Source organism: Ailuropoda melanoleuca, chromosome 8 (assembly GCF_002007445.2).
Source record: "Ailuropoda melanoleuca isolate Jingjing chromosome 8, ASM200744v2, whole genome shotgun sequence".
NCBI classification, from domain to species: Eukaryota; Metazoa; Chordata; class Mammalia; order Carnivora; family Ursidae; genus Ailuropoda; species Ailuropoda melanoleuca.
In genome coordinates, this window is record NC_048225.1 from 52,573,298 (window position 1) to 52,587,885 (window position 14,588).

Genomic DNA, 14,588 nt, shown 5'->3' on the forward strand with positions numbered 1-14,588 from the left:
GTATGAGTAAACAACCCAGAGCTATTATTGGGATTTTATTAATAACATATTCCTCCTATAACTATGATGGTTAGACTCTTAAAGCAGGCATGGCTTAAGGCTACAACTGAGGAACTTAAGACGTATGGGGAAAATAGGGTTAGAAGGCTGAGGTTTTTGAGTCAATCTAGAAAAGCTTTTATAAGCATTTTCACATGGAGTAAAAGAGAATCCAGACAACATAACAAATATATATCATACAGCTTTTATTAGCCACACTAGATTTTGTATAATTAACTATACCTTGCTCACTAGAAATTTTCTAGTATCTCCTAGCCCTGCTGTTCAAAGAGATGATTAAAAAATCAGTTTTGGAATTAGATAAACATTACTCTGATACCAAAACCAGATAAAGACACGGGGGGGGGGGCAGAGAACTATAGGCCAATATTTCTGATATGCGATGCAAAAATCCTCAACAAAATACTAGCAAACTGGATCCAACAATACATTTAAAAAAATCATTCACCACCCTCCAGTGGGATATATTCCTGGTTTGTAAGGGTGATTCAATATTTGCAAATCAATCAACAGGATACATCACATCAATAAGAGAAAGGATAACCATATAATCATTTCAGTAGATGCAGAAAAAGCATTTGACAAAGAATAACATCCATTCATGGCAAAAGCCAAAAAAAGGTGTAGAGGGAACATACCTCAACATAATAAAGACCATATATGAAAAACCCACAGCAAACATCATACTCAAGGGGGAAAAACAGAGCTTTCTACTCTCACCACTTTTATTCAACATAGAACTGGAAGTCCTTGCCACAGCAGTTAGCCAACAAAAAGAAATAAAAGGCATCTAAATCAGTAAGGAAGAAGTCAAACTTTCATTATTTGCAGATGACGTAACACTCTACATAGAAAACATGAAAGACTCCAAAAAACCTACCAGAGCTAATATATGAAGTCAGTAAATTCACAGGGCACAAAATCAATATACAGGAATATGTTGCATTTCTATACACCAATAATGAAGCTGCAAAAAAGAAATTACGAATACAATCCCATTTATAATTACACCAAAAAAAATTAAGATACCTAAGGAATAAAACTAACCGAAGAGGTAAAAGAGCTGTACTCTGAAAATTGTAAAACACTGAAGAAAGAAAGTGAAGATGACACAAAGAAATGGAAAGACATTCCATGTTCATGGATTGAAAGACCAAATACTGTTAAAATGACTATACTACCCAAAACAATCTACACATTTAATGCAATCCCTATCAAAATACCACCAGCATTTTTCACAGAGCTAGAACAATGGAATCACAAGAGACTCTGAATAGCTAAAGCAATCTTGAAAAAGAAAAGCAAAGCTGGAGACATCACAATTCCAGATTTCAAGTTATATTACAAAGCTGTAGTTATCAAAACAGTATGGTACTGGCACAAAAACAGACACACAGATCAATGGAACAGAACAGAAAACCCAGAAATAAACCCACAAATATATGATCAATTAATCTCTAACAAAGCAGGAAAAAATATCCATTGGGAAAAAGACAGAATCTTGAACAAATGGTATTGGGAAAACTGGGCATTAACATGCAAAAGAATGAAACTGGACCACTTTTGGGGTGCCTGGATGACTCAGTCAGTTAAGTGTCTGACTTTGGCTCAGGTCATGATCCGTGTCTTGGGATTGAGCCCTGCATCAAGTTCTCTGCTTAGTGGGAAGCCTGCTTCTCCCTCTGTTTCCCTGCTGGTGCACTCTCTCTCCTTCTCGATCGCTATCTCAAATAAAAATCTTGAAAGAAAGAAAGAAACAAAGAAAGAAAGACAGAAACTGGACCACTTTCTTACACCATACACAAAAATAAATTCAAATGGATTACAGACCTAAATTTGAGACCTGAAACCATAAAAATCCTAGAAGAGAACACAAGTAATAACTTCTCTGACGTTGATTGTAGCAATTTTTTTCTAGATATGTCTCCTGAGGCAAGGCAAAAAGAAAGCAAAAATAAACTTGGGAACTATGTCAAAATAATAGGCTGCTTCTGCATAGTGACAGTGAAGTGACAGTGAAGGAAACATCAACAAAACTAAAACCTCCGGAATGGGAGAAGATATTTGCAAATGACATACCTGATAAAGGGTTAATATCCAAAATATATAAAGAACTTACAAAACTCAATGCCCAAAAAACAAGCAATCAAATTAAAAAATGGACAGAAGACATGAACAGACACTTCTCCAAAAAAGACATCCAGATGGCCAACAGACACATCAAAAGATGCTCATCATCATTTATCCTCAGGGAAATGCAAATCCAAACAACAATGAGGTTAGATGGCTTCACACCTGTCAGATGGCTAGCATCAAAAACATGAGAAAGAACAGTTGTCAGCAAGGATGTAAAGATAAAGGAACCCTCATGCATTGTTGGTGGGAATGCAAACTGGTGCAACCACTGTGGAAGACAGTATGGAGGTTTCTCAAAAAGTTAAAAATAGAACTACCCTATGATGCAACAATTGCACTACTGGGTATTTACCCAAAGAATATAAAAACACTAATTTGAAGGGATACATGCACCTTCTATGTTTACTGCAGCATTATTTTCAATAGCTAAACTATGGAAGCAGCCAAAGTGTCCACTGATAGGTGAATGGGTAAAGAAGATGTGTGTGCGTGTGCATGCGCATGTGCGCACACACAATGGAATATTATTCAGCCATAAAGAAGAAGAATGAAATCTGGCCATTTACAACAAGCTAGAGAATATATGCTAAACAAAGTAAGTCAGCTGGAGAAAGACAAAAACTGTAAGATTTCACTGAAATGTGGAATTTAAGAAACAACACAAATGATCAAAGGGAAAGAGAGAAACTAAGAAAAAGGTTTTTAACTATAGAGAACAAACTGATGGTTACCAGCGGGGAGGTGGGGGGGGGATGGGTTAAATAGGTGATAGGGATTAAGGAATGCACTTGTGATGAGCACCAGGTAATATATGAATTGTAGAATCAGTATATTGTACATCTGAAACTAATTTAACACTATGTTAACTAACAAGTTAAAATAAAAACTAGAAAGAAAGAAATCCTGCCATTTGCAACAACGTGGATGGACCTTGAGGGCATTATGTTCAGTGAAATAAGACAGAGAAAGACACATACTGAATGATCTCACTTACATACAGAATCTTAGAAAAACAAAGGACTCACAGATACAAAGAATACTGGTGGCTGCCAGAGGCAAGAGGTGGAAGGCTGGCCGAAATGGGTAAAGGTGGTCAGAAGGTATAAACTTCGTTATAAGATAAATAAATCCTGAGCATGTAACATACAGTATGGTGACTGTACTATATCTGAAAGTTGCTTAGAGAATAAATCTTAAAAGTTCTCATCACAAGAAAAAAAAATGTGACTATGTGTGATAATGGATGTTAACTAAACTTACTGTATCATTTTGAAATATATACATAAATTATGTTGAACTCCTATAAATAATACAACGTTTGAGATATGTCAATCATATCTCAAAACTAATAATAAAATGTTCCTATCAAAAAACAAAACAAAACAAAGCTGAAAATGTCAGCATCTTCCAAATGCTTTTTTTACCACCAAATAAAGTCCAGATTCACTGGAGGAAGAAAAAAAGCTGTTTCCATTTATTAAAGATATTAAGTATATTAAGAGTCTTTTTAATTTCCCTATGTTTGAACCCCCATACTATCTGCTCTTCTATTCAATACTTTTATGATTCAGTAACTTACACTGACTGACTCCTACTTCTTAGTTCCCACTGTGCTGGAGATGTTTTCAATAAACTCCTAAATTATTATTCCACAAACTTCTTCATTGTACACAACGTCTTATAATCTTAGCACCTCCTGCTCATACAATTTTATGCCAAATTCATAATACAGCATTCTTTTTTTTTTTTAAGATTTATTTATTTATTTATTTCACAGAGATAGACAGCCAGCAAGAGAGGGAACACAAGCAGGGGAATTGGGAGAGGAAGAAGCAGGCTCCCAGCAGAGGAGCCCGATGTGGAACTCGATCCCGGAAGGCCGGGATCACGCCCTGAGCCGAAGGCAGACGCCTAACGACTGCACTACCCAGGCGCCCCCATAATACAGCATTCTAACACAAAACTCTCCAGACTAATTTTTCAACTGCCTACTTTCCATATCCCCAATGCATCCAGAGTATAATTCTAAAATCCGGGTTTGCTTCCTCAGCTTCCTTATCTCCCTGGAGAGTTCATTGAAAATAACTGTTCCTGCTGAGCAAACTGTTTTTTTTCTCATTTCTATTCCCAAGCTCCAGTTCTTTCTATATAAGTATTTCCAACAAGAGGCTCTCAAAACATAATTTGGAATTAAAACTCCGGTGCCTGAGGAAACTATGTATCTGTATATACACGACTGGGGAAGAATGACATCTTGTAAAATTTTCCAGTTACCTGACTCCTGTTTGATTTGAATGGTAGGCTTGATACCAGGCGGCAAAGGAGACTGCTGAGGCTGTTGCTGATGAGAGACTGGCGCCGGCTGAGCCACCTGCTGCTGGGTCTGCTGCTGCACTGGATGCAACTGCTGCTTAGGAGACTGCTGATGCTGTTTGGGAAACTGTGCAAGAATCTGAGTTGGGGCACCCACTAAACTTTTGGGGGAAGGAAGTCTGGTTGATGCCATTTTGATCGCTGATGTAGATACGCCTGTAGAAGAGTAGGGGGAAAAGAATTTATTTAATAGTAAAGCATGCTTAAAGCTACATCTTGTAGCAGATGATAAAGACTAGGTAAATCAATAGGAATAATGATTAAGCACCTGCTAAATGTCATACATAATACGTGGTGGTTTACATATTTGATATACAGTACTCAAACTTGTCAAGGAAGATATCATTGTTCTCACACTCAAAAAATATTGATTTTCCCTTGGTGAACAGTTAGAGTGAAAGAGACAAAATATCAGAAAGGATACTCACATGTCTCTCAATAAATTTTCTGGTGGAATATACAGGTTCTTAATGTGAATAACACAACAACACAGCAAACTAAGTTCTGAATCTTATTTGTAATACGTTTTTAAAATATTTCTTTTCAGGTTCCAATAAGTCAATTTAAACAAGGCAAGAGAAAATATTTCACACTGAAACATTCATCTTTTGAACTATTCAGCATGGCAAAGTAGTTTTTCTATACCTCATTGTTGATGACCTATAATTTAAAGTCATTTCTTGGGAACTCTAAGTGGGTCATTAAGTAATCTGTGAAAAATGACAAGTGGGCATACTCAATACATCCACAGCAAAACAATTCTGATGACAAAGTATTAAAGACATTGCTTCTCAGTGCAATGCTAATATTAGCAGCATGCATAGGTAAGGAGTACCAGTAACTTCCACTAAAGATGTATGAGTCTGAGAGAAATTCTTCCCTCTCTATATCATCAGTAATTTTCTTTTTGTTTTTTCATCAGTAATTTTCTTATAATTCTTCAACAACACAACAGGACTATTATCTGTAAATGATTTAATTTTTCTAACAACCTGTAATATAACTCATCAATTTGTTGAGCACTGCTGAAATGAAATGAAACTCATAAATTAATACCCTAATTGTCAAATTCTTAGGCTATGTCACACTTTCTTCCATACCCCCCATTATGACAATTATATTGCATTATAGAAAAAATTTTAAACAATATCACATTCCTACGTAAAATGTTTCTGGTGAGTGATAAAGATGGAAAAGAAACCTTGAGAAGTCATTCTGATTCCCGTGGCCTCAGCTCCCCCATCTCTTGAATTTCCCTTGGCCTACAAGGCTCTAAAGGTTGCTGTGTGGATCAGGTAAAACTCACAGACGGAGACTACTTTGAGAGACAACAGGTGTAATCAGAATCACCTGGAGGGCTTACCCACATTCCCTACACATTCTCCCACCTCATCCAAACCCACCCCTCCCCCAAATACTAGTATTTTGGTGACATGTGTGTGTTATACTGCTTAGTTGTGCTGAACTAGATTATCTCTGGAGCCCCATCCAGCACCAACATTTTAAGACTCAATAGGTATAAAGTTTTATACAAGTTAAAGATGCTATTTTTAAACTATTTAAAAGCTCTAATCTTTATATTGAATTTATAATGAACTCTTGTATTAATTGAGATAAAGTGTGCACAGGATAGTCAGGATAACTTTAGAATCAGAGAACTCTGTCCAAATTGCGCCTTCAACACATAAACACATTAACAGCTGTATGATCTGACTGAAGTACTTACTCTGCGTATTTGTTAATTCAGTAAAAATTTACTGAGCACAGACTTTGTGCCAGATCCTTGGAAAACTATATTGTATCCATGAAACAGTCCTTACCTTCAGAAAGGTTACAAGAGAAGAAGATCAAATGATTACACAGATCTATTACCACAAACTGTAATGAAGGCTATTTTTGTTTTAACAAGTGAAAGGTCCTCTTCCTTTTGCCCTTTGTTTCCCAAACAATTCAGCACTAAAGCTGTCAGCTGGTGCAAAGCAAGATGAACAACTACGTAGCTAAACAGAAGAGTGGCTCAGCATGAAATGTCAGAGCCCACTGCAGAAACTGGGCTAGCATGGGAATCAGAGTAAGATGAGGAGGGTGTCCATGCTGGGGAAACTCAGGGGACAGCATGCATGTAGTTAGAGCCCAAGTAAGACACAGAGGGGTTCCATGAGTGTGAGCCACCTAAAACAGAGCCTCAAAGCTTGAGAAGAATGTCCACTGGAAGGGGTGGCTAAGGTACTATCAGAATCCAAACTAAATGAAAAGGCCTTCTGGGTGGAAGGCAGCCTGTCATAGGTGTTAGAGCTCAGAAGGGTGAGACTGGCATCTGTGCAAAAGGGTGATGTGGAGAAACGGGGGGGTGGGGGAGGGCAGTGATGCAGGAGTCTGCAGGATATCAGAGCCTGAGAGAAGTGAGAAAGCATCTGCATGGAGGTGGGGGCAACAGCAACAACAGACTGGTTGCATATGGGGGAACTGACAAAATAAGTAAATACACGAAAGATAATGGAAGTCAGGTTTTTCACAATCAAAGAAGGGAAAGGAGAAAACTAGAGTTGTTTGACTGAAATTAGATGTATCAGTATGAACCCACAGTTTTCAATATATAGAAATAAACACAGATAAAAATATGTGTGTGTATGAATGTACACACATACCAGCAGCATATCTAGCATCCAGATTCTAGCTAATTATTACTTTCCACTAAAAACAATCAGGGTTCCTTGGAAAAATGGCCGATCCCAGGGCTAGAGTAGGAAAAGTACAAGATGAGCTTGGTAAATATAAAAGATTTGTACTCCTTTTTTGTTACGTCTTTAACAGAAAATTGACTGTTTGAACCAAAAATAATAACAATGCAATATGGGGTTTGTAACATACAGAACTAAAATGCAGGACAACCATAGCACAGGATGAGAGAGAGAAAACAGAAGTGTACTATTCTAAGATTCTAACACAATATGGGAAGTGGTATATTACAAGACAGAATGTTATAAATTAAAAATGCATAATGTGGGGCGCCTGGGTGGCACAGCGGTTAAGCGTCTGCCTTCAGCTCAGGGCGTGATCCTGGCGTTATGGGATCGAGCCCCACATCAGGCTCCTCTGCTATGAGCCTGCTTCTTCCCTCTCCCACTCCCCCTGCTTGTGTTCCCTCTCTCGCTGGCTGTCTCTATCTCTGTCAAATAAATAAAATAAAATCTTAAAAAAAAAATATTTGGGGAGTACTTATAAAAAAAATTCTAACCCTCTGATTTGGTAATCCTGCTCTTGAAAGCTGGTTCTAAGAAAAGAGAGGGCTCAATTAAATTCACAGAGATGTCTGCTATAGGTAAATCTATAATATCAAAATCTAGAAATACTCTAAATATCCAACACTGAGAGAATAATTTAATAAACTGCAATAGTAATAGAAATACTAAATAGCACTGAAAATAATTAGGGTAATTCAGAAAAATAGAGGAATGTTTTATGAAAAAAGTATGATACCAAACGGAATGTGGGTTTTTTACTCCAAATAAATAAAAAATTTATTCACATAGGTAAAAAGGCATTAAAACATAAAATGGAAAGTGCTACTGTGATACAGTGGTAGGATTACTGATGGGCATTTGTTCTCTAAAATTATTTAATCCATTAATATTTTAAGGTTTTAAAAAAATTTAGGTGCTAAACGAGAACCACAATTGAATTGACGGGGTTGGGGGATTTCATGAAACAAATGGAAAACAGGAACTGCATTCAGGGAGAGCCTAAAGAAAATCAATACAGTGAAGAGAACAGGAATATTTAGTGGATACACCTGAAAGCAATATATTACTCAGGTTGAAGTGGGGTCAAGGAAGGAAAATAAAAGGTTAGTGGACAACAGACTCAGTATTGGGTAAATAATTCATGAAGTCCACAAAAGAATATGAGGAGAAGAATGACATGAAAGAAAATTTCTCTCACCAAAATATAAGAAAAGACAATGGCAACAGGATTTATCTGAGAAATAGGATGAATGAAAAGTGGAAAGGTCACAGTAATCAACCTGTGTAATGAACAATAGCCTATTATTTGGCTTATGAAGAACAGGAAGAGTCACACAGATTTAAGAGATAACAAAAAAAGCTATGCAATCTACATGGAAAAAAAGGGGAGGAATCAAGTATGAAGCAGTCACCTAATAAACTATTTCCTTCTATGCACATAAAGCACATTTCAACTATCACCTTCTTTTTGTATTACCAGCACCAGACTTACAACCACCAAATTAAAAATAATCTCTTCCAAACACTAAAGTGTACAGTGTGTATGGTATGTTACCTTTAATCAAACAAAAAGAAAAAATATAATATGTACATATGTACTTACATATCTAAAAAACAGAAGGATAAATAAAAAAACTAATTAAAGGCAAAAAAGGTTACCAATCATGGAAAGACAAAAAAGGGTATAAGAATTGCAAATCAAAGATAGACTTCTCAGAACACACCTTGTTTAGTGGATTTGACTATGGAAAATGAACTTTTATGCAATTATAAATTAAGTAAAAGATGTTTAAATTGCAATCAGTAAAAACAAAACATGACACAAAGTGAAAGTACCCTAAGAACCAAAAGAACCATAATAAAATCTTAAATTCTGTTCAATAATCATACTGTTAGTCATCACATTGGTTTTGTTATTCTGAAACTATTATATGTCACAGGGTAAGTCAAATACATAACTTTATTAATTGTTAGAAACCAGGATTTTCAGCGTAAGGTGAACAAAGATACAATTATACAAACAGAAAAACAAAGAAGTAAAAACCCATAATTCTAAATGGGAATTGTTAATATTAGTATGAACGGATGATGTATTTCCTCCTCAAAAAAAAAGGGAACTCCAGTTCTGTCCACAGAAAAGATTTAGAAACAATGACCAATCCAGTAGCAATGACCATTCCCACAGTGCCCAGACTGTGGTATCTAAACGCCATTTCTCACTAAGAGACCAGGGCTCCTCGAAAAAATGTCTAACTCCAAATCTGGGGCAGAAACCATATAAAATGAACTTAGAACATCTTGTCATATCAATCTTGTCATATCACAAAATAAGGACAATTAAGGACTAATGTCGTTGTGTCAAAAGAATTTATGAGCCAACTTGAAGAGACTCCCACTGGAATGTATGGGAAAATGTGAGCACCAAAAGAATATCTGCAATAGATTAACAGACATCAAAAATCTTAATAATATGGAGAATAAAAATTTCACTGATCACTGAACTAACTCATTATCTAAAAACACAAAGAGAGGGAAATACTCGGGCATTTATATTGCTTTTCCTACATGAACTACACCTCAGAGTAACCAGTGGTAATAAGGCCAAGTTCTTCTTTAAGAATTCCATCTAATAAATGAAGAAAATAAGATAAAATTCATTTTGCAACTATCAATAAAATAATGACTCATAGGCGAAGACTAGCAGTAGCTATTAAAACAGTTGGTAATACTTGTACCTACTGATCAATGTTAATATCATCAGAGACAAATCAAATGTTATGTGCCTCCTAAAGAGATGCAACAGCAAGTACACAACACCACTTAGAAAATGTTCAACCCCGGGGAGTCTGGGTGGCTCAGTCAGTTAAGTGTCTGACTTCTGCTCAGGTCATGATCTCAGGGTCCTGGGATCAAGCCCCACTCAGGGGGCAGTCTGTTTATCCCTCTCTCTCTGCCCCTCCCCCCACTCATGCTCTGTCTCTCTCTCTCTCAAATAAATAGATCTTAAAAAAAAAAAGTTCAATTGCCCACCTCCAAAAACAATCAGACTGAAATCCAATCAAGCTTCTTGATTTAACTATCAGTTTTGTGGAAATACATCAAACAGGAAAACTTGGTACACCACAACATGGGGATAAAAATCAGTAAAATCTAGACTATGGGAAACTCTCGTGAAAAATGATGGATTTGTTCAACAAATTGCAAAGAAAAAAAAAAGAAAAGGAAGAGAGACTTGCTTTAAAAAAGACATAACCATATCAATCAATGTGTGGACTTTGGGTCCCAGTTAAAGAAAAATTTTTTTATGGCATGATCAAGAAAACTTGGATAGGAACTGAATATTTTATTATATCAAGAAATCATTGTTAATAGTATTGTTAATAGGTAATAGTGTCATTGTGAGTTGTAATTTTTTTTTTTTTTAGGGATACATACTGAAGTATTTATAGCTGAAATTATATAGTATCTGGGATCTGCTTCCAAACATTCCAGGTCAAAAGTGTGTGGAGGGAAATAGAAGGTACAGATGAAACAAGACTCACCTTATATTGCCCATCTCTGAAGCTGGGCAATGGGCTCTTGCGGGTTCATTTTACTGGTCTCTCTACTTACATATGATTGGAATTTTCCATGATAAAAAATGTTTTAAATCATCCTTCGAACTTTTTTTTTTTTTAAAGATTTTATTCATTTGAGAGAGACAGAGCGCAAGCGAGAGCACAAGCAGGGGGAGCAGCAGAGAGAGAGGGAAAAGCAGACTCCCCACTGAGCGGGAAGCCTGATATGGGGCTCGATCCAGGACGCCGAGATCACAACCTGAGCCAAAAGCAGCCATTTAACTGACTGAGCCACCGGGGCGCCCCTAAATCATCCTTTAAACTTTTAGATGACAAACTCACAATAGCCATTCTAATTGGTAGAATTTTAATTCCCATATTCGAAATATTAAGGGATTCCTTTTCCTTCCCACAGCATGAGCCAACCATATCTAACCCCCCCCCCCACCTTTAGAAACATCTCTACCCTTATAAACATGGGCTTACCTACCAGGTTACTGCCATTAAGACTCTTCCCCCTCTATTACCAGCTGCCCCTACAAGAATAACCAGAGGGGTGCCTGGGTGGCAGAGCGGTTAGGCGTCTGCCTTCGGCTCAGGGCATGATCCCGGCGTTATGGGATCGAGCCCCACATCAGGCTCCTCTGCTGTGAACCTGCTTCTTCCTCTCCCACTCCCCCTGCTTGTGTTCCCTCTCTCGCTGGCTGTCTCTATCTCTGTCAAATAAATAAATAAAATCTTTAAAAAAAAAAAAAAAGAATAACCAGAGACAGATACATCAGCTCTAAAATAGCCTGTCTCCCAGTCCCCAACAGAAGCAGACACTGAATGCCCTTGTCCCCCAGTTAGCCACAAAGAAGCTGCTACAGAAGCCCTACAGTCAGAATGACATCTCTGGTCTGTATATTACCACTGCTACTAACATTTATCTTTTTTAGAAGGAATCGCCCTAATTTTTTTTAGCACTAATAATAGCTAAATATCTCAAAGACTCAAATGAATCATAGTTTCCCTGAGTATCTGCATTCATGAGTTTATATTTACAGCTCCCATGCTCTATTGAATTCCAGTGAACTTCCAAGAAATCTGAGATATCTTGTTCAGTTCTCCTAAAACTACCTGAAGCTCAAAAAGATACAGGATACTAAGAAGCAAAGGAGAAAAAGGGAAGTCCTAAATTCCCAAGAGTTTGGGAGGATATGGAAAAAATAGTGTGAAAAAGAGAAGAATGGAATATTCATTTTGCCTAAAGATATTTCATTAGTAGCGAGGCACATGGGTGGCTCAGTCTGTTAAGCAGCTGTCTTTGGCTCAGGTCAGGATCCCAGGGTCCTGGGATGGAGCCCCGCATCAGGCTCCCTGCTCAGCGGAGAGTCTGCTTCTCCCTCTGTCTCTCACCCTGCTGGTGCTCGTGCTCTCTCAAATAAATAAATAAACAAAATCTTAAAAAAAAAAAAAAAGATACTTCATTAGTAGGCAAGAGAAAGACCCCTTTTTTCTCCAGTAATAACATCTTCCTTTGGAAGAACAGAAATCTTTCTAATAGTTCAATAAAACTTCAACAAACTGTGTGATGAGTACTAGAAGGGAAAAATAATTATCAGCGGATGATATTTTGACACAGGGGTCACTTATGTAAGGAGAGAAGTGGCCTCTCCTTCTCTTACTTTCAAATTTTAAGAGTGAATTTGGATTGTGTTTGCAACCAACATTTTCAACAGACCTTCTGTATAAAAATTATTTCTATTTTTAATAATACTGTATTATAGTTGACTGCTGCGCAAACAGAAAGGTTAGAATGTTTTTTAAAAAATTACTTAAAGAAACAAAAGAAAATTTTTAACCTGCTATTTTCCTGTCCTTGATTGAGACATTAGATAGGTATTAGAGCCAGGAGATAATGACAGATGCTTTCACATCCTAGCATTAGGGCTGTAGGGTAAAGGAATACTGACGGCATCGCATCTACGTAGCCTCTTCCTTGCCTACAGGGTTCCACAGAACACACTAAACATTACTAAAACAATGATGAAAAATACTTGTGTTTTCCTATTCTAGTGCTTGTATTCACTACCAGTTCATAAACTAGGATATTTTCAAGTCCCACTCTATCTTTAGCTATGTATTGTTCAAGTAAAATTGAAGGACAACTAAGTTGTGTTCTATGTTGTCTCTATGCTCCCTTTGACAGACTACACCATGGGTATGATTTCTGTACAGTACATGCTTCTCTCCCATCCTCATCTCAAAACTCACCAACAGTAAGATTTCTGACAGGGTGCTATCTGCATTTCACAGGAAGAAACACAAGGACATGGAAGAGAGCTAAACTTATTTGGGCTAACATGGAACTGAGATTTCCACATTTCCTTTCCTCTGCTATTACTAAGCAGCAATTGTTCTTCGTTCAGCCATAGTTCTTCTTAATACCTCCCATCACCACCAACACAAAAAAACTTAGGGAGACTGAAGAAAAGGTGAATGACATGTCCTTAAAATCATCCTCTTCCTCCTGCTTCTTATCGCTGGGTAACTTATTCTGAAGAGGCTGTATACTTAATGTTTCCCCTGAAGACCCTTGAGCAAAATATGGTTGACTCGAACAACACAGGTTTGAACTGCATGGGTCCACTCATCCACAGACTTTTTTCAATAAATACAGTATGAGAAATTTATTTTTGCTTCCTTATGATTTTAATAACATTTTCCTTTATCTAGCTTACTTCATGGTAAGAATACAGTATATGATGGATACAATATATGAAATATGATTGTTATAATCTATTGATTGTTACCGGTAAGGCTTCCGGTCAAAGAAGGCTATTAGTAGTTAAGTTCTGGGGGAGTCAAAAGTTATATATGGATTTTCAACTGTGCCAGTGGTCAGCGCTCCTAATCCCTATGTTGCTCAAAGGTCAATTGTAATTTCAAGTTACTCATTTAAAAATTTCATTGGGGGGACCTGGCTGGCTCAGTCAGTAGAGTATGTGACTCCTGATCTCAGGGCTGTAAGTTCAAGCCCCATGTTGGGTGTAGAGATTACTTAAAAATAGTAAAAATATTTTAAAATAAATAAATAATTCCTTATACTCAAGATATTTGTATATCCCTTTGAAATTTGTTGTTGACAGGGTTAATGTACATTTTGTAAATTCTAATTGCCTAGACGATTAGGTACTATGTATTTGGAAAAAAAATCTTGGAGAAAAGATGTTAATATAGGAAAACTGAGTAACCCACTATGTTGACAGTCTCAGACTGGGGTAAGGGGAGTGATAATTTCTGATATAAAAGCAGGGATCTTCATATCAAAGCAGAAAAATACACCCAGATGGTTTTCTTCAAAATTCCCATATATCACAGGTACAGAATTACATGGCATATCACCACTCACCTTGTGCTACTGTTGACATGACCACGGATGGTGTGGAAGATACCACAGCTGTTACTGCAACTGTATTAGGAATAGGTGACGGTGTAGAACTGCTGCTGCCACTGCTGCTACTACTGACCAGGGAGGACTGTGAAGCAGTTATAACCACTGGTGGCTTCTGGGTTGTGGAAGCAATGACTGATGTTGGTACAAGCTTAGTGACTGCTGCATAGTTATGGGATTTGGAGAGAATGTTGGGCACGAAGGTTGAACTTGGTGATGTGGTCACTATAATAACCTAAGGAAGGAAAAATAAGTTATTTTCATGAACCCACTATACTACTA

The 14,588-nt window shown here is 37.1% G+C and overlaps 1 protein-coding gene across 8 annotated transcripts in view; it reads right to left on the reverse strand.

Moving 5' to 3' along the window:
* The window catches only part of EMSY (EMSY transcriptional repressor, BRCA2 interacting), an 88,189-nt gene that overhangs the window by 47,268 nt on the left and 26,333 nt on the right, over nucleotides 1-14,588 (reverse strand). For all 8 annotated transcript variants that reach the window (XM_019795358.2, XM_002915294.4, XM_011219824.3 and 5 more), the window contains 2 exons: nucleotides 14,265-14,541; nucleotides 4,471-4,725 (listed from right to left, as the gene is read on the reverse strand). In XM_019795358.2, coding sequence (XP_019650917.1) covers nucleotides 4,471-4,725; nucleotides 14,265-14,541 — 532 coding nt within the window. The remainder of the gene's footprint in view (nucleotides 1-4,470; nucleotides 4,726-14,264; nucleotides 14,542-14,588) is intronic.